The sequence below is a fragment of the Nomascus leucogenys genome, chromosome 4, assembly GCF_006542625.1.
Source record: "Nomascus leucogenys isolate Asia chromosome 4, Asia_NLE_v1, whole genome shotgun sequence".
Taxonomy (NCBI): Eukaryota; Metazoa; Chordata; class Mammalia; order Primates; family Hylobatidae; genus Nomascus; species Nomascus leucogenys.
Genome location: NC_044384.1, coordinates 59,558,020 through 59,578,305, shown reverse-complemented (window position 1 = coordinate 59,578,305; position 20,286 = coordinate 59,558,020). Strand labels below are relative to the sequence as shown.

The 20,286-nt window shown below is 47.4% G+C and overlaps 1 protein-coding gene across 7 annotated transcripts in view; it reads left to right on the top strand.

Moving 5' to 3' along the window:
- Positions 1-20,286, top strand: part of ENOSF1 (enolase superfamily member 1) — a 42,305-nt gene that overhangs the window by 17,066 nt on the left and 4,953 nt on the right. For 5 of the 7 annotated variants that reach the window (XM_030810673.1, XM_030810679.1, XM_030810678.1 and 2 more), the window contains 12 exons: positions 1,232-1,318; positions 1,657-1,683; positions 4,261-4,333; positions 4,431-4,469; positions 4,904-4,986; positions 6,923-6,957; positions 9,527-9,614; positions 12,180-12,314; positions 16,833-16,874; positions 17,697-17,826; positions 18,125-18,224; positions 20,173-20,254. In XM_030810673.1, coding sequence (XP_030666533.1) covers positions 1,232-1,318; positions 1,657-1,683; positions 4,261-4,333; positions 4,431-4,469; positions 4,904-4,986; positions 6,923-6,957; positions 9,527-9,614; positions 12,180-12,314; positions 16,833-16,874; positions 17,697-17,826; positions 18,125-18,224; positions 20,173-20,254 — 921 coding nt within the window. The remainder of the gene's footprint in view (positions 1-1,231; positions 1,319-1,656; positions 1,684-4,260; positions 4,334-4,430; positions 4,470-4,903; positions 4,987-6,922; positions 6,958-9,526; positions 9,615-12,179; positions 12,315-16,832; positions 16,875-17,696; positions 17,827-18,124; positions 18,225-20,172; positions 20,255-20,286) is intronic. The other 2 variants (XM_030810676.1, XM_030810677.1) reach the window with 2 other exon arrangements.

Genomic DNA, 20,286 nt, shown 5'->3' with positions numbered 1-20,286 from the left:
CTGATTAAAATCTAATAAATATAAATGGAATGATAATATCAGAAAATCACCATAACTGTCATAGCTACAATTAATTGAGGCAAGTGTCATCAAGGGATGCCCAAATTTTGGGACAATAATAACCTCCTTACTTGGAAAATAAATGGTAACTTCACAGTGGAGAAACCAAATGGACACTAAGTTACCCAAGTGGTAAAAGTTAACAATCCTAATAATAAAACAAAATGACATAATCACTTATGTAGTATTGATGCCAAAAAATGTATTACCTGAATCTAGTCATGAAGGAACTCCAGATCAACCCAAATTGAGGGGTGCTGTACAAATCAACTGGCCTGTACTCTTTTAAAATGCTAATAACATTTTTAAAAAAAGAAGAAAAATTATTCCAGGTAAAAAGAGACTAAAGAGGCATAACGACTAAATGCAATACGTGATCCCAGATGGGATATGGATTAGGGTAAAATAAAATACATTATTGGAAAAAACTGGTGACATTTGAGTATGGACTGGCCTTTAGATAACAATATTCTATCAATGTTGTATTCCCTGAGTGTGATCATTGTACTAAGGTTATGTAAGAAAATATCCTTGTTTTCAAGAACTATATTAATGTATTTAGGGTTAAAAGAGCATGATATTTGCAGCTTTACTCAAATGGTTCAGAAAAAAAGAAGTACGTGTGTGTGTGTTATATGTATATACATACATATACATACATACATATATATGTATATATATATAGAGAGAGAGAGAGAGAAGAGAGGAAAACACAGGTGTTTTTCCTACTATTCTTAAAACTCTTCAGTAGGTTAGCAACTGTTTTTTTTTAAACTTAACCTTTAGATGGGTTTCTATTGCTGCCTTTTAATTCTTGAGATGTGTCCCTGGATGGAAGACCTAAATATCTTTCTCTCTCTCTTTTTTTTTTTTTTTTTGAGACAGAGTCTTGCTCTGTTGCCCAGGCTGGAGTGCAGTGGTGGGATCTTGGCTCACTGCAACCTCCACCTTCTGGGTTCAAGTGATCCTCTCACCTCAGCCTCCCGAGTAGGGACTACAGGCACAAACCACCACGCCTGGCTCATTTTTCTATTTTCAGTAGAGATGGGGTTTCACCATGTTGGCCAGGCTGGTCTTGGTCCCAAAGTCCTGGGATTACAGGTGTGAGCCATCACACCCAGCCCTCTTTTTCATTTCTAAAAAGTGCTGTTGTACTTTGCTTCCTAACCAGATTGGTCCAGAGAAGGGCGTGGTGCACCTGGCGACAGCGGCCGTCCTAAACGCGGTGTGGGACTTGTGGGCCAAGCTGGAGGGAAAGGTAACTCCTCTCACAAACGCTTAGGAGGCTCCTGGGAGCTGCACGACGCTGACTTTCCCTATGCACAGAGGAAAGACAGACACACTGCAGCCCCCAAAAGGAAATACAGATAATTGCTCTGGTGTTTTTTTCTCCCCTGAGAGGTTTTGGCAGTAGGTAGGGAACTGCAGGAGAAGGAGAAAGAGGAGACGGGATGGCGGAAGGCGCAGGCAGCAGTAGAGGGGGGTGTGGGGACCTGGTGGCTGACAGCCAGCATTTGCTGCCAGTGCATTTACTGTCAGGAAAAAAATGGGGACTTTACACATATGTCTTACAAATCCTTTCTTTTTTATTTCAAGCCTGTCTGGAAGTTACTTGTGGACATGGTGAGTAGAATCGTTAATGTTACAATTGTTTCTGTAAATGAAATGGATTTTATGGATGACATGCCTTTTGATGATCAGTAAATATATTCAGGACTATCTGTTGATCACTATAGTGATGATAAAGCAAAAAGCCAATAAAATATGACGTTCCTTTTCTGATATCTGACGTAACGGATGGCTGTGCTCATGCAGGCAGGGTGGCACGAGGGGAAGCAGTGAGGGGGTCCTGCCTCCCCCACCGTGCATCTGTAAGACACGGTGCCAGTTCTCTGAGTCTCCGTTGCCTGACTATGAGAAGAGGATCATCCTAACTTTTCTAGGAACCTCACAAAATTAAAGATCAATGAGAAAAGCACCTCATAAACTCTGAAAAGCCAGATGTTATAATATTATGAAGATACTATCCAGGCCAGGCATGGTGGCTCAAGCCTGTAATCCCAGCACTTTGGAAGGCTGGAGGATGGCTTGAGCCCAGGAGTTTCAGGTTGCAGTGAGCTATAATTGCACCACCGCACTCAGGTGACAGAGCAAGACCCTGTCTCAAAAAAAGAAAAAAGAAAAGATACTATCCAGTCACTTTGACACCAAGAGTAAGATCAGGCCATTGTAGCCTCTACTGTACAATTCCAGCAGGGAAGGAGCTCAACACTGAATTCTAAAGCTATGACTTGACTGTTTTCTTTCTCCTTGACCTTTTCATAGCAGGGGTGAGCAACTGGATGCTGAGGAGGAAAAAACTGGGCAAATTAAAGGGGAATGAGCTTCAGACCGCATGCAGAGCTGGCTGTGAGTCCGGGTTTCACTGCTCACCAGCTGCATGACCTTGAGCATGTGACTCCCCCACTCTGAGCTGCGGTGGCCTCAGTGCAACACCTGGGTGGTGGTTAAAAACCTCGTGATCCACAAATGAAGGCCCTTGTTATTAGTTGGCAAAAAATTAAGGAAAAACAAAGAACACCATGGCCTTGAAGAGTGTTGGGCGGGAGACTGCTCCTCCTCTGGAGGAAAGTGAAGACAGGAGGCTGTCACATCGTCTCTGACATGGAGAGTGGCTTTGGGGCCATCCATAGGAGAAGGACACAGAGCTCTTGAGCCCCCTTCTAGACTCAAGGTCGGCCTTTTACAGGGGTGGAGGAGGTAGCCACCAAAAGGGAATGATTTGCAGGCCACCAGAAATGTGCCTGAGTTCCCACCTGTGGACCCTCCATTTTTGGATCCTGTTCACTTTCAATGCCAGTACTCTTTTCTTTTTTCTTTTTTCTTTTTTATTTAGACGGAGTTTCCTTCTTGTTGCCCAGGCTACAGTGCAGTGGCATGATCTCAGCTCACTGCAACTGATTCAAGCAATTCTCCTGTCTCAGCCTCCTGAGTAGCTGGGATTACAGGCACTCGCCACCATGCCCAGCGCCCAGCTAATTTTTTTGTATTTTTAGTGAAGACGGGGTTTCACCATGTTGGTCAGGCTGAGCTCGAACTCCTGACCTCAGGTGATCCACCCATCTCAGCCTCCCAAATGCTGGGATTACAGGTGTGAGCCACCGAGCCTGGCCCAGAACTCTTAGAAGTAGAATCTCAGGGTCGAAAGAGCTTTTAGGATTTTCTACAGTTATGGTAGAGTATTATTGGTCACTATAAGATGTTAGTGGGAATGGAACTACTGGCTGTTTTCCAACTGACTGTTCCGTCAGGGTGGGGAGAGGTCTCAGCACGAGGCCCCGCCGAGATGTTGGTGGGTGGTCAGCCAAGTGGGCAGCTCGCTCCCGGTTCACCCACTGTGTTCCTGTCAGTGAAGCAAACATCCCCATTTGGCAGGAGAAGAAGCTGCCGAAGGTCACACTGCTAGTGAGCGGTGGCCCAGGGGTAGGACAGCCTTCTTTCCTCTGCAGTTCACTGCTCCAGGACCATCTCCAGCCTCGTAGCTCACCATGGACAGCCCTGCGGTGTGGCGCTGATGTACAGAGTGATGCCAGGGGTTCATCTCCCCGCTGAGCTCCTGCTGACTTCCTTCTGGGAAGTCATGTTAGCTGGAAAGAACAGGGTGGGGGCGGGTGGCAAGGGATCAGAGCATGAGCGTCTGAGGGCTTCGTCGGGGCAGTGAGGAGCCTCTAAAGGACTCTACACTTAGGAATGACAGAGTCAAACAATTTAACAAAGCCCTAAAGGTTCCTGCCAGGAAAGAATGAGCCCCATGTATCACCATAAGCAACTTCTTAGAAACGTAACCCACCTCTGTCATCCCAGCACTTTGGGAGGCCAAGGAGGGAGGATTGCTTGAAGCCAGGAGCTCAAAATCAACCTGGTCAACATAGTGAGACCCCATCTCTACAAAAATAAAAGTAAATTAGCCGGGCATAGTGGCACACACCTGGAGTCCCAGCTACTCAGGAGGCTGAGGCAGGAGGATCACATAAGCCGGGGAGACTGAGGCTGCAGTGAGCTATGATGGCATCACTGCACTCCAGCCTGGGCAACAGAGTGAGACCTTGTCTCTATAAAAAGAATAATAAATTTTAAAAACCAAAATATAATCCACCTTAGAATTGATTCAGGCCTCTTCCCCTCCTGTCACATTGCCAGGATCCCAGGACGCTGGTATCCTGCATAGATTTCAGGTACATCACTGACGTCCTGACTGAGGAGGATGCCCTAGGTGAGTCTGGAAGCTTTCTGGGATACACGATGTGCACACACAGTAGTGGCATGCTTTGTTTCCTAAAAGAGTGAGTGATGCTTTTCATTTCTTCCAGAAATACTGCAGAAAGGTCAAGTTGGTAAAAAAGAAAGAGGTGGGTTGTAAGAAAATTTTCTTCATTGTTTTTGCTAACATTGTCCACTTTTGAGTGCCCCTGTCCTTTTGGGGTACACATTGTCCTCCCAAATGCCCTGTGCTGAGCAGCTAGGCCCTCAAATCAACATTCAAGTCTGCATAGTGAAGCCTCCTGGGTATGACCTCTGACTGCAGAGTTTGCTTCAGCCACTGCTGAAAGGAAGTTTGGCTTTAGGCTTACACTGTAGGGAGGGCCCTTGGGGAGCAGGGCAGTCAGTGAGAGTATCCTGATCACCTGGGTTTGACATCCTAGTAATTTGTGGCTGGGTGTGTGTGAAGGGCTGGGTCAGGAGAACAGCTGGACTCTCCAGGGTAAGCAGCTTAGCTACAGGCACTTCCAATTCCGAAGGGCCCTGGAAAGTGCAAAATGTTGACGGCACTGTGTTTTCACAGAGAAGCAAATGCTGGCACAAGGCTACCCTGCTTACACGACATCGTGCGCCTGGCTGGGGTACTCAGATGACACGTTGAAGCAGGTGGGCATTTTAACCTGGCTTTGTAGAGAGCTGAATGGGGAGAAACCAACCTGTTTTTCCTTCTGTCCTCATACCACTACTCTCAGTACCTCACTTCTGACACCGGATGTGTATGGTTTTCCTTCTCACGCCAACCAGTTCTACACTTCTCTGTGGACACCAACTGGGTGTCCTGCTATTTTACTCAATTCTGACAGCACATACCTGGAACTAGCCTCAGACCCCACAGGTTAAGGGCTCAGTCTTACAGGACTGCCCCATGGCAGATGCCAATCACAAATCCACGTTGTCACCTGTGCGTCTGACTGGCTTTGCCTCCGATTAGAGGTTCCCACAAACCCCGCTTTGAGTTCAATCATTTGATGGAATGGCTCACGGAATTCAGGGAAACACTACTTATGTTTACTCATTTATTATAAAGGATGCAACTTAAGAACAGCCAAACTGAAGAGACACATAGGGCAAGGTGCGAGGAGGGAGTACAGAGCTTCCATGTCCCCTCCAGGTGAGCCACATTCCCAGTACCTCCACGTGTTCACCAACCTGGAAGCTCTCTGAACCCTGTTCCTTGGGGGTTTTATGGAGGCTTCAGTATTTAGGTGTGATTCAGTATTTGGCCATTGGCCATCAATTCAACCTTCAGCCCCCTCGCCTCCCCAGATATCTGGGAATAGGCTAAAGTTTCCAACCCCACAATGATGCCTTTCAGGTCTTTCTGGTCCCCAGCCCCATCCTGAAGCTACACAGGGGACCTCAGCAGGGCTCTCTCATTCACATGCAAAAGACACTCCTATCGCTCAGGAGATGCCAAGGGTTTTAGGGGCTGTGTGCTAGGAAATAGGGGGTCAGCAAGGGGGGCAGAGACCAAATGTATATTCCTTCTTATGTCACATGGGCTTTCGATTCCAGCCTCTCTGGGAGAAATTTAATACTTTCCTGTTCACCTTTCTAAATCATTTTGGCTGAAGGCGGTGGCTCACGCCTGTAATCCTAGCATTTTGGGAGGCTGAGGTGGGTGGATCACCTGAGGTCAGAAGTTCGAAACCAGCCTGGCCAACATGGTGAAACTCCATCTGTACTAAAAATACAAAAAATTATGTGGGTGTGGTAACGTGTGTCTGTAGTCCCAGCTACTCAGGAGGGTGAGGCAGGAGAATCACTTGAACCCAGGAGGCAGGGGTTGCAGTGAGCCGAGATCACTCCACTGCACTCCAACCTGGGTGACAGAGCAAGAGTCCGTCTCAAAAAAACAACAAAAAAAATTATTTTGGATCCAAGGCCTCGTTCTGAAAGTACACAAGCAAATGCAAAGCCATTCACCTTGTGGACCACAGGACTCTGTGACTTAGTGAGTCACCTTGGGCTCTGGAAGGTGACAGCCTAGGGTATGATTCCTGGGTAGCACCAGTGGCAGACCCACTGTGAGATTGAGAAGTAATGCCTATTTCATGGGGTGGTTTTGAGGATTCAGATACATGCTGTAAGTTGTGTCATGCTCAAGGCACCATGGCTGGCACATGGCATGCAGTCGGCACATGGTTGATTTATTACTGTTTCTCCTTACACTGTGGCCACTTCTAGAGAGAGTAGAGAGAGAGGCTGGTTTCTGCATGTTACTCTTATATCCACTCATTCTATGGATGCCACAGAATATTCTAGCTTTAAAAAGAGAGAGATCAATGCTATATTCCCCTTCCGGGAAGGTTGTGACCATTAAAAAATGGTTCCCATAGAGATGAGGAAAGAAAGTCACACTACAAGTAAAAAGTGATCTCTGTCAGCCAAGCTGTTTCTGCTGTTCATTTCAACAACACATGGGTGTTACTCTGGTCTATGTTATAACCGTAATGCTTGTGAAACGGATCAGCAATGACTGACGTCCTGGTCAGACCAAGGGGCTCTCTCCAGTGTATGACCCTGTGCTCCTTTCCCACAGCTCTGTGCCCAGGCACTGAAGGATGGCTGGACCAGGTGAGTATGATGATGGACCTGACTTTCCCAGTTGGGAGACTCAGGCAGTCTGTCCTGGCAGGGAGCCAAGAAGTAAAAGGCACCCATGGGCTAGGATCACTCTGGCTCATAGGGTTGCATAAGAGAAGTTTCCCCATAGGCCAGGCTCTTTCTCTAATGGCAGGATGTGAGTCCTCATTAGAATTATAGGCCATCAGAGTTGAAAGAGGCTTGGGAGACTGTTTATTTCAGGCACTAACCTAGAATAGAAATCCAGTCTTTACCGTCAGTAACAGCATTGATTCAGTTTCTGCATGAACATCTCCAGAGGCAGCGAGCTTAACTTGGTGAGGCACTTTCCATTCTTTGAGGGCTTTGAGTATTAGGTGGGTCTTTTCTTTTCTTCTCTTTTTTTTTTTGAGATGAAGTTTCACTCTGGTCACCCAGGCTGGAGTGCAGTGGCGCAATCTCGGCTCACTGCAACCTCCACCTCCCAGGTTCAAGCCATTCTCCTGCCTCAGCCTCCCTAGTAGCTGGGATTACAGACACCCACCACCACACCTGGCTAATTTTTGTATTTTTAATAGAGACAGGGTTTCGCTATGTTGATCAGGCTGGTCCTGAACTCCTGACCTCAGGTGATCCGCCTGCCTCAGCCTCCCAAAGTGCTGGGATTACAGGCGTGAGCCACCGCACCCAGCCAGGTGGGTCTTTAATATCAGGAACCCTTTGCTTCCATGTAATTTCCAGCCAGAGGTCCCAGTTCCCAAGAGCCAGGCTGTTCCTCTTCCACTTGAGTGGCCTCCTCTCCCTCCAGGCCACCTCCTTTCCACACTGCTCATCTACACTTCTCCCTTCTGACTCTTGCCTGTGCAGGTAAAGACCTCTGGCCATCCTAAGACCTTCTCTGGATGAATCTCGATGGTTGATGACCCTGCGTCCTGACACAGGGCAGGATGCAGAGGGACCATCATCTCTTTTGGCCCAGTCACTGTGCGTCCCTCAACACAGCTCATGGTGGCACTTTTTGCCTGTGACATGTCACCAGGCTTCCTATCTGACTTGCAGCCACTCTGGTCTCTGAGACTCCTGCTACTCAGTGTGTCCTGTGGAGCAGGAGCTCCAGCATCACCTGGGAGCTTGTGAGAAATGCAGCCTGGGCCTCTCCCCAGACCTGCTGCATGGGAATCTGCATTGGAACAAGATCCCCGAGTGATTCCTATGCGCTCTTAAGTTGGAGAGGCACTGAATTCTTGTTAATGCCTCAGCCAAATAAAGGCTTGAGGAGTGAGAACTTGCAGGAGGCAGCATGAAGCTGCGGAAAGAGGTGTTGGCATCTGATAGAACTGAAATCACATCTTGCCTTTTCCCCTCATCCCCTGCAAGTACTTGCTGTGTGATCATGGGTCAATTACTCAACCTCTCTGAACTTCATTTTCTCTCAGTAGAAATAATATGAGCTTTGGTCCTCCTCAAAGTTGCCATATCTCAGAAGGACCAGCACAGGGCAGGATTCAGAGCAGCTGCTGTAAGTGCTGGCTGTTTGCCCTCCCTCTACATACCCGGGGGAGGCTGCAGCAATGTATCTGGTGAGTCAGAGAAGGCTGTGGGGAGATTTAAAGGGTCTCTTCCCAGCACAGGAAGCCTGGCACCCAGAGCCTAAGGCCAGCCACCCTCTCTGAAGCATCACAGATCATGTAGTTGAAACCCCCAGCTGGTACAGAAGAGAATGGCAGGTGCCTGAGAATGTACGGCACTCTGCAAGCTGGGGCTCTTTGCAAAGCAGCAGGAGGACCTCAGCCAGGGAGGTGCACAAGGAGGATAGGCTGGTGTTCAAGGGGGCAGATGCTGGCTTCCCCGTGGTGGTATGCCTTCCTCCCCCTGCCAGTACCCACAATGAGGCCAGCAACACACTCTTCTGACAGCAGAGTCATAGGGTGTGGACATAGAGGCCCATGTCTCAAGAGAACAGCTGGACATCCACAGAGATTAAGGAGCTTGCTACAAGTGTCTGGATGTGATGTAAAGGAGACCTCTGCACGGAGGCTCCAGCTGCGCTCTGCTATTGCCTAGTTACCTGATCTCATCACTTTCCCTCCCGGAACCTCAGGCCCCTGCACTGCAGGGGACAGACCATCCCTGTGGCCTTCCTCTCACTGAGTTAATTCAAAACAAAGCTCTCCTTTGTAAACCAGACCCTTTCCATTCAGTCTATCACAGTGTGACTCACTCGGCACCCCTTGTCAGCCCCGCTCTCCTCTTCAGTTCTCACTGTGGCTTTTTTGCTCTTAATTCCTTTCCATGGCCCGGCAAAAACGGAGTTAATTTTATTAAAGACCTGACTTCCCTGTCTAGCTCCTTAACTCCAGGTCAGCAGATAATTGAGAGTCATTGCCCTGATACTGAATGAAGAGATAAAGTTCACAGGTTTATTTCAAGTGACTTATCTGAAGATGAGGAAAGAGCAAGATGTTACTAGAAAACATGGTCTGTGAATTGTTGACACAGACGGTCGCTTCTGCAGAAACTCCAGGTGCCCTTGCCAAGTCCAGGTACAGGTCTAAACTAGCAAACCAAATGCATTTTCTAGGTTTAAAGTAAAGGTGGGTGCTGATCTCCAGGATGACGTGCGAAGATGCCAAATCATCCGAGACATGATTGGACCAGAGAAGACTTTGGTAAATATCCTCTCACACCACTGAGAAGCAGCAGCCTTTGTCCAGGGCTAAATACAATTCGTTTCAAGATTAAAAACATTGGGAATTTAAAAAGTTAATTGTCAGAGGAAGTACACTTCTATAGTCTTGCAGTAGGTGAGCTCAAACAAAAATAAGCAAAGGGACTAATAGTTTTACATTTTTTAATTCTGCAGAACTAGTTAAGTAAGTTTGGGGTTAAGGATCCTTTCTTGCTAACACAGATGCACCTGAGCAAACAGTTTTCCCATTGGTGCTGTGGTGTGTCAATCATTTAATCTCCCCTCCTAGCTCCTCAGGTAGGAGGGTGTCAGGGGGCCATTACTGAAGAAATGTTGGAACTTCAGCTGAGATAAATGTAAGAATCAGTCATTTCTGATTTGTATTTTTATAAACCAGTTCTTAAGTGTAAAATATTTTCATAAAGTCACAGTAAGATGTTTTTATGAGGCTTCAGAGGCTTTTTTGCATAAGTTAAAATAGAAATTTTGAATTCTTGACCCAGGATCACTATTTATACATGAATTAATGCTGCTTTTTTTAATGAGGTCATCTTTATCCAAATAACTTATGATAAAAGTTGATTCTGGGCTGGCCAGATGCTGTGGCTCATGCCTGTAATCCTAGCACTTTGGGATACCTAGGTGAGTGGATTGCCGGAGCTCAGGAGTACGAGATCAGCCTGGGCAACATGGAAAAACCCCATCTGTACCAAAAAATACAAGAAAAAAAATTGATTCTGGGCCGAACACAGTGGCTCATGCCTATAATCCTAACACTTTGGGAGGCTGAAGCGGGTGGATCACTTGAGGCCAGGAGTTAGAGACCAGCCCGGCCTACATAGCGAGACTCCATCTCTAGAAGAAAGAAGAAAAAAAATTAACGAGGTGTGGTGGTGCATGACTGTAATCCCTCCTACTTTGGAAGATGAGGCAATAGGATCACTGAGCTCAGGAGTTGGAGGCTGCAGTGAGCTACGGTAATACCACTGCACTCCAGCATGGGCAACACAGTGAGATCTAGCCTCTTTTTAAAAAAAAAAAAAAAATTCGTTCTGAGCATACTGTCCTCTGGTTTTCATAGTGTCCTGGGAGGGAGCTCTTATCACTTAGTGCATTCTATAGAGATGTCCATTTCTCCAAGCACGATAAGATCAGGGATGAGGGGCTGTCCCTTAAGCTGGGCACAGCCAGCACCTGGCTTCCAAAAAGGATAGTGGTACACAGAGAGCCAGGGCCTAGGAGGGAGAGGACTGGACTTGAACTCACCATTCACTAGACTTATTGTTCTTAAGCAAGTTACTTAATTTCTGTGCATGACAGTTTTCTTATTTGTAAAATGGGTTAATATGAATTGCCTCATGGTGTTATTATTATTATTTTTTGAGATAGGGTCTCACTCAGTCACCCAGGCTAGAGTGCAGCAGCATGATCACAGCTCACTGCAGGCTTGACCTCCCCTGGCTCAGGAGATCCTCCCACCTCAGCCCCCTGAGTAGCTGGGATTACAAGTGACAGCCACCACACCCAGCTGATTTTTGTATTTTTTGTAGAGACAGGGTTTTGCTGTGTTGCCCAGCCTGGTCTTGAACTCCTGGGCTCAAGAAATCCACAGGCTCGGCCAGGCGCAGTGGCTCACGCCTGTAATCCCAGCATTTTGGGAGGCCAAGGGGGGCGGATCACGAGGTCATGAGATCAAGACCATCCTGGCTAACATGGTGAAATCCCGTCTCTACTAAAAATACAAAAAAAATTGCCGGGCGTGGTGGCGGGCTCCTGTAGTCCCAGCTACTCGGGAAGCTGAGGCAGGAGAATGGCGTGAACCTGGGAGGCGGAGGTTGCAGTGAGCCGAGATCACGCCACTGCACTCCAGCCTGGGCGACAGAGCAAGACTCTTTCTCAAAAAAAAAAAAAAAGGAAAAAAAAGAAAAAGAAAAGAAATCCACGGGCTTCAGCCTCCCAAAGTGTTGAGATTACAGGCATGAGCCACCATGCCTGGCCAGTTATTATAAATATTAAATGGAGCAAAATCCATAAAGTGCCTAGTGGAGTAGGTGTGCCATTAGGGGAGAGTTAAGGCTATTTATTATTGTGCCAGACACACAGGGGGCAATAGTCAATAAATGACTATTGAACAAACTTAATGTTGATTGTGCATGATTCAGAATGTGACAAAATGGTTTCTACAAACAGAACCAACACTGCAAGACACACGTATTAGGGTGGCATCTAAATGGAGATTGGACCAGAGCCCAGGGCCAGCGAGCACTTCTCATGGCCCAGCCCAGGGCACTGCTGGACATCCCAGCGGCTCCTCAAGCAACTCACAGCTCCTCCTAAAGACTGTACCTGGAGCCAGAGTCCCCATCTCAGCGGCTGCTCTCTGGCTTTTTTTGTTAGGGCCGTGTGCTGGGCCTCAACAGAGGTGTTAGGGGGTCTCACTCAGCTGTTGGTGGCACTGAGTGACAGCATTTCCCCCCTGGGAGCCACAGCCCTGTAGCAAGGTTGGCTCAGGGCAGACGTCCCTGTGAAGAGTCTCTTTTTGCAGATGATGGATGCCAACCAGCGCTGGGATGTGCCTGAGGCGGTGGAGTGGATGTCCGAGCTGGCCAAGTTCAAGCCATTGTGGATTGAAGAGCCAACTTCCCCTGATGACATTCTGGGGCACGCCACCATTTCCAAGGTAGGAAAATGGCTGCTGCTGCTGCTGCTGCTGCTGTGGCAGCTTATTTTTTCGTTTAATTTTCCAGAGTGCTGGGGACAGATCCTAAAATTTCTTCACTTGTTCCCTCTTGCATTTCCTGATGAAGTAGCTGAAATAATTGTAATGTGTGACAAATACAGGGGTTACAGACCTGACCTTCCTTTATCTACTTCAGCTTATACTTTGCCCTTATTTCTGTTTGTTTTAGATAAAGTAAGCTACTAAAAGTTGAAGGGCTACCAGCAATTTGAAGGTTAATAGACATGTTTCCTATGCTTTGTAAATATAGAAATGTGACAGCATTTTTTTTGTTGTTTTTTGGTGGTTTTTGTTTTGTTTTTTTGTTTTGTTTTGTTTTGTTTTGTTTTGTTTTTGAGATAAAGTCTTACTCTGTCGTCCAGGCTGGAGTGCAATGGCACGATCTCGGCTCACTGCAACCTCTGCCTCCCGGGTTCGAGCAATTCTTCTGCCTCAGCCTCCTGAGTAGCTGGGACTACAGATGTGTGCCACCACGCCTGGCTACCTTTTTTTTTTTTTTTTTTTTTTTTTGGTATTTTTAGTAGAGATGAAGTTTCGCCACATTGGCCAGGCCTGTCTCGAACTCCTGACCTCAGACCATCTGCCCGCCTTGGCCTCCCAAAGTGCTGGGATTACAGGAGTGAGCCACTGTGCCCGGCCTTGTGTTTTCATCTGATAATTTTTTTTCTCCTACACGCTAACTGGTTTGGCACAGTCACGTGCCACATAACAATGTTTCAGTCAGTGAAAGACTGCATATATAATGGCGCAGTATATGTAATCCCATAAGGTTATAATGGAGCTGAAAAACTCATTGCCTAGTGACGTTGTAGAGATTGTAATGTACAACGCATTACCTTTCCTATGTTTAAGTATGTTTAGATACTGGCCATTGTGTTCCAATTGCCTGCAGCGTTCAGTACAGTAGCGTGCTGTACAGATTTGTAGCCTGGGAGCAATAGGCCATGCCATATAGCCTAGGGCGTGTAGTAGTCTCTACCATCTAGGGTCATGGAAGTACACTCTATGGTGTTCACACAATGATGAAACCGCCTAACGGCACATTTCTCAGAGGGTATCCTTGTCATTCAGTTGACATGACTGTACATTCATGTGGCTTTATAGCCACATCCTGCCTGCCTAGGAACATTTTTTCCTGAGGTGACTTTGCATAGCTATACACTCCCCATTCTATGTTGATCTTACACCTTTAACTCTGATGGTGCAGTCTTGGTTCCAGTTCTAGGAGGGACACCTTCATGCATCCCACATAAATTCACGGGTCATACTGGAGGTGCGGAGTCGGGGACTCAGGGACCAGTTCTCTGTTTCTCTCAGCAAATCAGCACATGATCTACATTATGTGGGATGCTCTGCCAAAGCCTGGGTTTCAGAAATACCCTCCCCTTCCACGTTGCAGCCTCGCTGGAGAGAAAAGCTGAGATACGTGAAACAAAGACTGGAGGATACTAGGCCAGGGCACTGAATGCCGAGCACAGTAGAAAAGTTCACTGAGGAGAACGTTGGGTGTGGGCTGGGACGAGGGGGATGGCCAGAGCTGACTCCATAAGGAAAGCTAAGCCTCAGGTGAGGGAAGGTTGAGCAGCAGCCATGGAGCGACCACAGCCTTCGTTATTTAAACAGAGCCCAAATTTTCCGAGGAATCATTCCACAATAGGAATCTCAGGTGACGAGCTCCTGGGAAACAAGACTTTTCACCTTGGGTCCCACTTGCTTTTTCCTCCTTAGGGCTCTTTCAAGTTGGCTGTGCCCTGCTGAATGCCAGCTGGCCTAGCACCAACCTGATCTCTGCCCACCTGAGCATCTCCCAGGAAGCTCCTCTGGGCTTTAACCCTCCCAGGTTTTGCTTACATGAGGGAGGCCATCCCCTTAGGAGTATCTGAGAAAGGAGCAGCTGCAGAGCCTGCAGGTCCAGGCGGGGGCAGTGGAGCTGCCCCAGGGAGCTCAGGGCACACACCAGGGAGCTGTCAGACAGGCTGCCACATGGGGCTGGATGTGTCCACTCAGAGGATGCAGCCAGTCAGAGTGAGCCACTGCAGCTTCTCCGATGAAAGAACAGCATAGTGGCCAGGCGTGGTGGCTCACACCTGTAACCCCAGCGCTTTGGGAGGCCGAGGTGGGTGGATCACCTGAGGTCAGGAGTTCAAGACCAGCCTGGCCAACATGGTGAAACCCCGTCTCCACTAAAAATAAAAAAATTAGCTGGTCTCGATCTCCTGACCTCGTGATCCGCCCACCTATAGTCCCAGCTACTCGGAGAGGCTGAGGCAGGAGAATGGTGTGAACCCAGGAGGCGGAGCTTGCAGTGAGCCGAGATCGCACCACTGCACTCCAGCCTGGGTGACAGAGCGAGACTCCATCTAAAAAAAAAAAAAAATTAGCAGGGCGTGGTGGTGTGTGCCTGTAATCCCAGCTACTCAGGCAGCTGAGGCAGGAGAATGGCTTGAGCCTGGGAAGTGGAGGTTATGGTGAGCCAAGATTGCACCATTGCACTCCAGCCTGGGGGACAGAGCAATACTCCGTCTCAAAAAAAAAGAACAGCATAGTGACAGCTGAAGCACAGGTAATGTAACTGGTGGCTACATGTAGAGTCCATTGAGACAGAGGGTGTGTGGGAGGTGAGGAACGGGCAGAGAGAAACCCAGGCAGGGACAGGAGTGAGAGGGCTTTTCCAGGAATCTGGGAGAGAAAAAGGGAGAGGGCAGCTTGAATAGAGCAGATTCAGGAAATATTGAAAAGGAAGAAAAACATTTGGCCCCAGTCTGCCATATATGCTTAAAATGGTAGAACAAATAAGTCAAATGGCCTTTCCTCCTCCCCCTTCCTCCGTTTCTCCCTTTCTCTTCTCTTTTGAGATAAATAACCAAGAGTACTTAAATTAGAAATTTTAAGAAGCATAAAATGTTGGCTTGAAAAGGTGCCTTAGAGACCATCTGCTCAAACTAAGACCTTCTGCAGATGAGGAGGCCGAGGCTTTGGGTGGCACAGGCAGGGCTAACCCAAGGCCACACATCCCGTGAGATGCAGGGCCAGCACCGGAATCAGGGATACTTGGCTGCTGAGTGAAGGGATTTTTCTGCTGAGAAGTTGTCTTAGTCTGATTATTCAGGTGCCTCCTCTGGCTCTGGAATCAGTGGAGCTCCAACCCAGTCTCTACCACTTTCTAGCTTTGTGATCCGGGAACAGTTCAAACCCAGCACACCTGTTTTCTCATCTTCTATAAAATGGGGATAACAATGGCTCCTCTCGCATTGGATTGAGACCAGGAATCATTTCAGTCAGTGTGTTGCACAGCACCTGACAGGTACTTAGAGCTCCAAAAATGTTAGCTCTTGGTGTGATTGCTATTATCCTAAACAAAGGGAAGGGAAACCAGGGAGAAACCAAGGATGCCTGTGCAGAGTAGCTGTGGAGTCGCAGTCACAGTAGAGGATGGATGGGAGCACCCAGAGTCCAGGTGGCAGGTGAGTGAGGTAGTGTTCAGGGGCCAGGTGAGAGGACAGAGAGCAGCAGGGCTGTGTTCAGGTGCAGAGTCCAGTACCTCACCAGGTGAGGAGTCTACCAGGTGAGCAACGGTCTCAGCCTAACCTGCAGATTGAGGTCTAAGGCCACTCACTGAGCTGGAAGGAAGAGGATTTTTTTTTTTTCACGTATTTTTCCTGCCTTAAGGAAGAGGATTTTGGAATCAACAAAGATATGAGGCCAGGTGCAGTGGCTGACACCTGAAATCCCAACACTTTGGGAGGCCGAGGCAGGAGGATCATCTGAGGTCAGGAGTTTGAGACCAGCCTGGCCAACATGGCAAAACCCCAACTCTATTAAAAATACAAAAATTAGCCAGCATGGTGGCGTGCACCTCTAATCCCAGCTACTTGGGAGGCTGAGGCACGAGAATCGCTTCAGCCTGGGGGGGTGGAGGTTGCGGTGAGCCAAGATCACGCCACTGCACTCCAGCTTGGGTGACAGAGCAAGACTCCGTCTGAAAAACAAAAACAAAAACAAAACAGATATGAGAGGGTTCTAGAAGGAGATTTCTCAGGGAGGCAAGAGGAAGGGAATTGACAGAGTGATGACCCACAGGAAGGAGTTGGCCAAAGGTTGGACCCTGTGAGTCCACAATGAGCCACTCCAAATGGCCCTGTCCTTATGCCATTGCGCAGGCTGGAGAGGGAGGTGCTGTCCACGTTGGGAGGAGCGTAGCTGCAGCATGGGCCAGGACACCGCAGACGGAGATCTGTAGAGCCCTGGTCAGGAACGGGGCTGGTGGCGGCAGCTCAGCAGCACTCACCTTCTCCTCTGCAGATACACAGAGCCCTGGGGACATCCTTTGCCAGTCTTGAGTCTTCACATGGCTTAACAGCAGGGCCATTTCCTCCTTCAGCTATAAATGTTTTTAAACATTAGGAGTTGCAGTTCAAAACTTAGGAAAATAACACCAGGCTGCCTTCTATTTTATAGGCACTGGTCCCATTAGGAATTGGCATTGCCACAGGAGAACAGGTGAGTGATGCCCCCAACAGGTGGGTGACGTCCCCTTGGGGTCAGTACACACTGACCAGTGACCGAGGACACAGTTGTGTGTTAGGCTCCATCACCTGCTGTATTTTGAGTTGGGAAATTTTCATCATCTTAGAAACTGGGTCATTTTATCAGAGTCTAGAGTCAGATATAGAAAAAGTTTGTGGCTATTTCTCCAATTTATATGACTAAGGTCAGTTATCTTTTTCAAAGTGTCTAATTGAAATTGAAAAGGCAGCAATTTAAAGTTGCTATTGCAAGGGCAGAAAATGGTCTTAAGAAAGCCAGCTTTCAAATTGAATAAACATGACTGCATTCACTTTTTGAGCTTATAAATGAAGCCCAAGTGCCTGCCAAAACCTGCTGCAGTCAGCCCACGAGCAGAGCAGCGTGAGGAGCTGATTCTCAGTTTTCCCGGCAAAAGGAGCAATACTGCTCTGCCGTGGTTCCGTGTTGTCGTCTGTGCCACCTGCTCATCACCGTCACCGTATTTCATCCTGATGCTTCATATCCCACTTATCAGTCGCTGTGACAGTCATTCCCTCATAAATGGCGAGCCAGTGTGATTTTGACCTGGCTCACACTGTTGCATTAGCAGATTTGTAAAGAAGTGAGCACAAGGTCCCTGCCCACGCTATAAAAGCTTGCCTCATGCCCAGCGAGAACAAAGAAGAAATACAGTCTGGGCTTCCTGAAGGCCACTGATGAATAGTGATTGGCATAGAGTGGCTGCGTTGCCAGGTTTAGAGATCTGAAGGCCAAGGCTGACTCTTCTATTGGTGTTATTTTCAATTCTATTTCCAGTGCCACAATAGAGTGATATTTAAGCAACTCCTACAGGCAAAGGCCCTGCAGTTCCTCCAGATTGACAGTTGCAGACTGGGCAGTGTCAATGAGAACCTCTCAGTATTGCTGATGGCCAAAAAGTTTGAAAGTAAGTGTGCTGCAGCGGCTGCAGACCAGACCTTCATTTCCCCACTAATCAGGCACCTCCCTTGATGGTTTGCAATTCATATGCATGGGAGTCTGTAGTTTGCCATTTTGATTTTTTTCTAACTCTCATTTAGCTTTATTCCGGGAATTTTTGATGATTTTCATCTTGGAATTTCATTCCTAAATATTAACGAGTGATTTAATCACCTGTGGGCAATAAGAAAAACCAGAAAGTTCCCTTTCACCCCTTCCTCTCCCTGCCCTACTCTTGGTATTAAATAGAAACAATTTCCTTTTAGTTCCTGTTTGCCCCCATGCTGGTGGAGTTGGCCTCTGTGAACTGGTGCAGCACCTGATTATATTTGACTACATATCAGTCTCTGCAAGCCTTGAAAACAGGTCAGTAATGTGGCATTAATACTTTCTATTTCAGTAGGGTCCCTCAATCCAGGCCAGAGCTTGTAAATTCTGCCTTCATGACCAAAACACACTAAGACCTTGTCTGCTGGCATGTCCTATAACTCTCAGGCGGAGTTGGTTTTGCTTCCACTTCTCCACACGGGGCAGTAACAGCAGAGACCCACCAATGAACAGTCATTTTGCCTCCTAAGATAGGGTCTGGTAGCTGACTCACTTTATTTTTTAAGTACATTGAAGGTGAGGCTTGCAGCCACACTACTCCCTTAACCACCTCGTTTTCATCACGTGTATTCTGTACTTCTGTCCCATCTCCTCTTCCCAGTACTGGAGTCTTCCATGGTCTAGATGCACATTTATTTCATCTTATTTCTCAGAACGCCCCAGGTGGGCTTTTAAATTAGGACAATCTCCTTCCAGTCATCTGCACACATAGGGTTTTGCTCATTACACTTTTCTTGTCTCCTGGAATTAAATGTCTCACAGAAAGATCACTGCAAGTATATAGCAAAGGCACAAAAGCATTCACTGGGAAAGGGAAATGCCAAATTTGGGACTGTGAGTGATAAATGGGACCCTTGAAGGTACATAGGAGGCTTCAGTAATAATGGTAACTGTTTTTCTCTTCAGAGGGGTAGTGAGTAGACAGGTGCTGTCTTTTAATATAGCTGAACTATTTTATACTATTAGTCTATTCTTGCACTGCTATAACGAAATACCTGAGACTGGGTAGTTTATAAAGAAAAGAGGTTTAATTGGCTTACAGTTCTGCAGGCTGCATGGGAAGCATAGCGGCTTCTGCTCAGCTTCTGGAAACTTACAATCATGGTGGAAGGCGAAGGGGGAACAAGCATTTCTTATGGCCAAGAGCAGGAGGAAGAGAGTGAGGGGGGAAGATGCTACACACTTTTAAACAACAGATCTTGTGATAACTATCTTGAGAATAGCACCAAGGAAAGGGTGCCAAACCATTCATGAAGGATCACTTCCCATGATCCAGTCACCTCCCAGCAGGCCCCGCCGCCAACACTGGGGATTACAGTTCAACATGAGATTTGGGCAGGGACACAAATCCAAACCATATCAGCCTGCCTGTCACAGCTGTTCAATAACAGGTGATGGAAGTCAGGCAGCAGAGCTCAGTCACTTGCCCCAAGCCTCAGAACTACAAAGTGGCTGACGCAGAACCTGAACACAGATTGACCTGATTCTAAATCCTCTGCTCTTCATCTAAATCATTTGTATAGCTGAAAGGTACCTCATTTGGTGATTTTATTTTTGGGTGGGGAGTATGGAATGTATTTTATTGTTCTGCACCTGGGTTTGGTTCCTTAGATGTCTCGGTTCTTGGATGGAGGTGGGTGTGTCCCACTTTCCTCAGTTGTGGTCCCATGGACCTGTTCGGATTGTTTTCCAGGTGCAAAGTGTACTGAGAAAGCCTCACAGTGCTAATGCTTCCTAGATGCCCAGCTGAGGCAGTGACAAAATGGCCCTCCCAACCCTACCTGCCAAAAAAACCCCAAGCCCCTGGCAGCTGCTGCAGCCATATGAAAAAATACAAATGCTTCTTGAAAAATAGATCACAAAATGTGGTAATTGTAATCTATTCATCTAACTTTTGGCCAGAGGAACCCAAATAATTCCGGATATTTACAGAGTCTGAATTGATGCCTTTTAAATGGCATCACAAAACCTCTAGAGGGACTTCGTGTGTTCATGTCATCAAAGTCCCCACCTCACATTGCTATATTTTAGAAGAAAAGGACCTGAAGCACAGAGGTTTAGAGACTTGCCTAGAAACGCATGGTAACACAGCTAAGCCTTGGCCAACTGTCATTTGAGTGGTACTCACTCCTTCTGCTTTAAGTTAGCACCATGTGAATAATCCGACTTCAGGCATCATTGCCCCAATCTGATTCCCTCCTCTTAGGATGTGTGAGTATGTTGACCACCTGCACGAGCATTTCAAGTATCCCGTGATGATCCAGCGGGCTTCCTACATGCCTCCCAAGGTAAGCTGTGGCCAAGGTAATTTGTGTCCCTG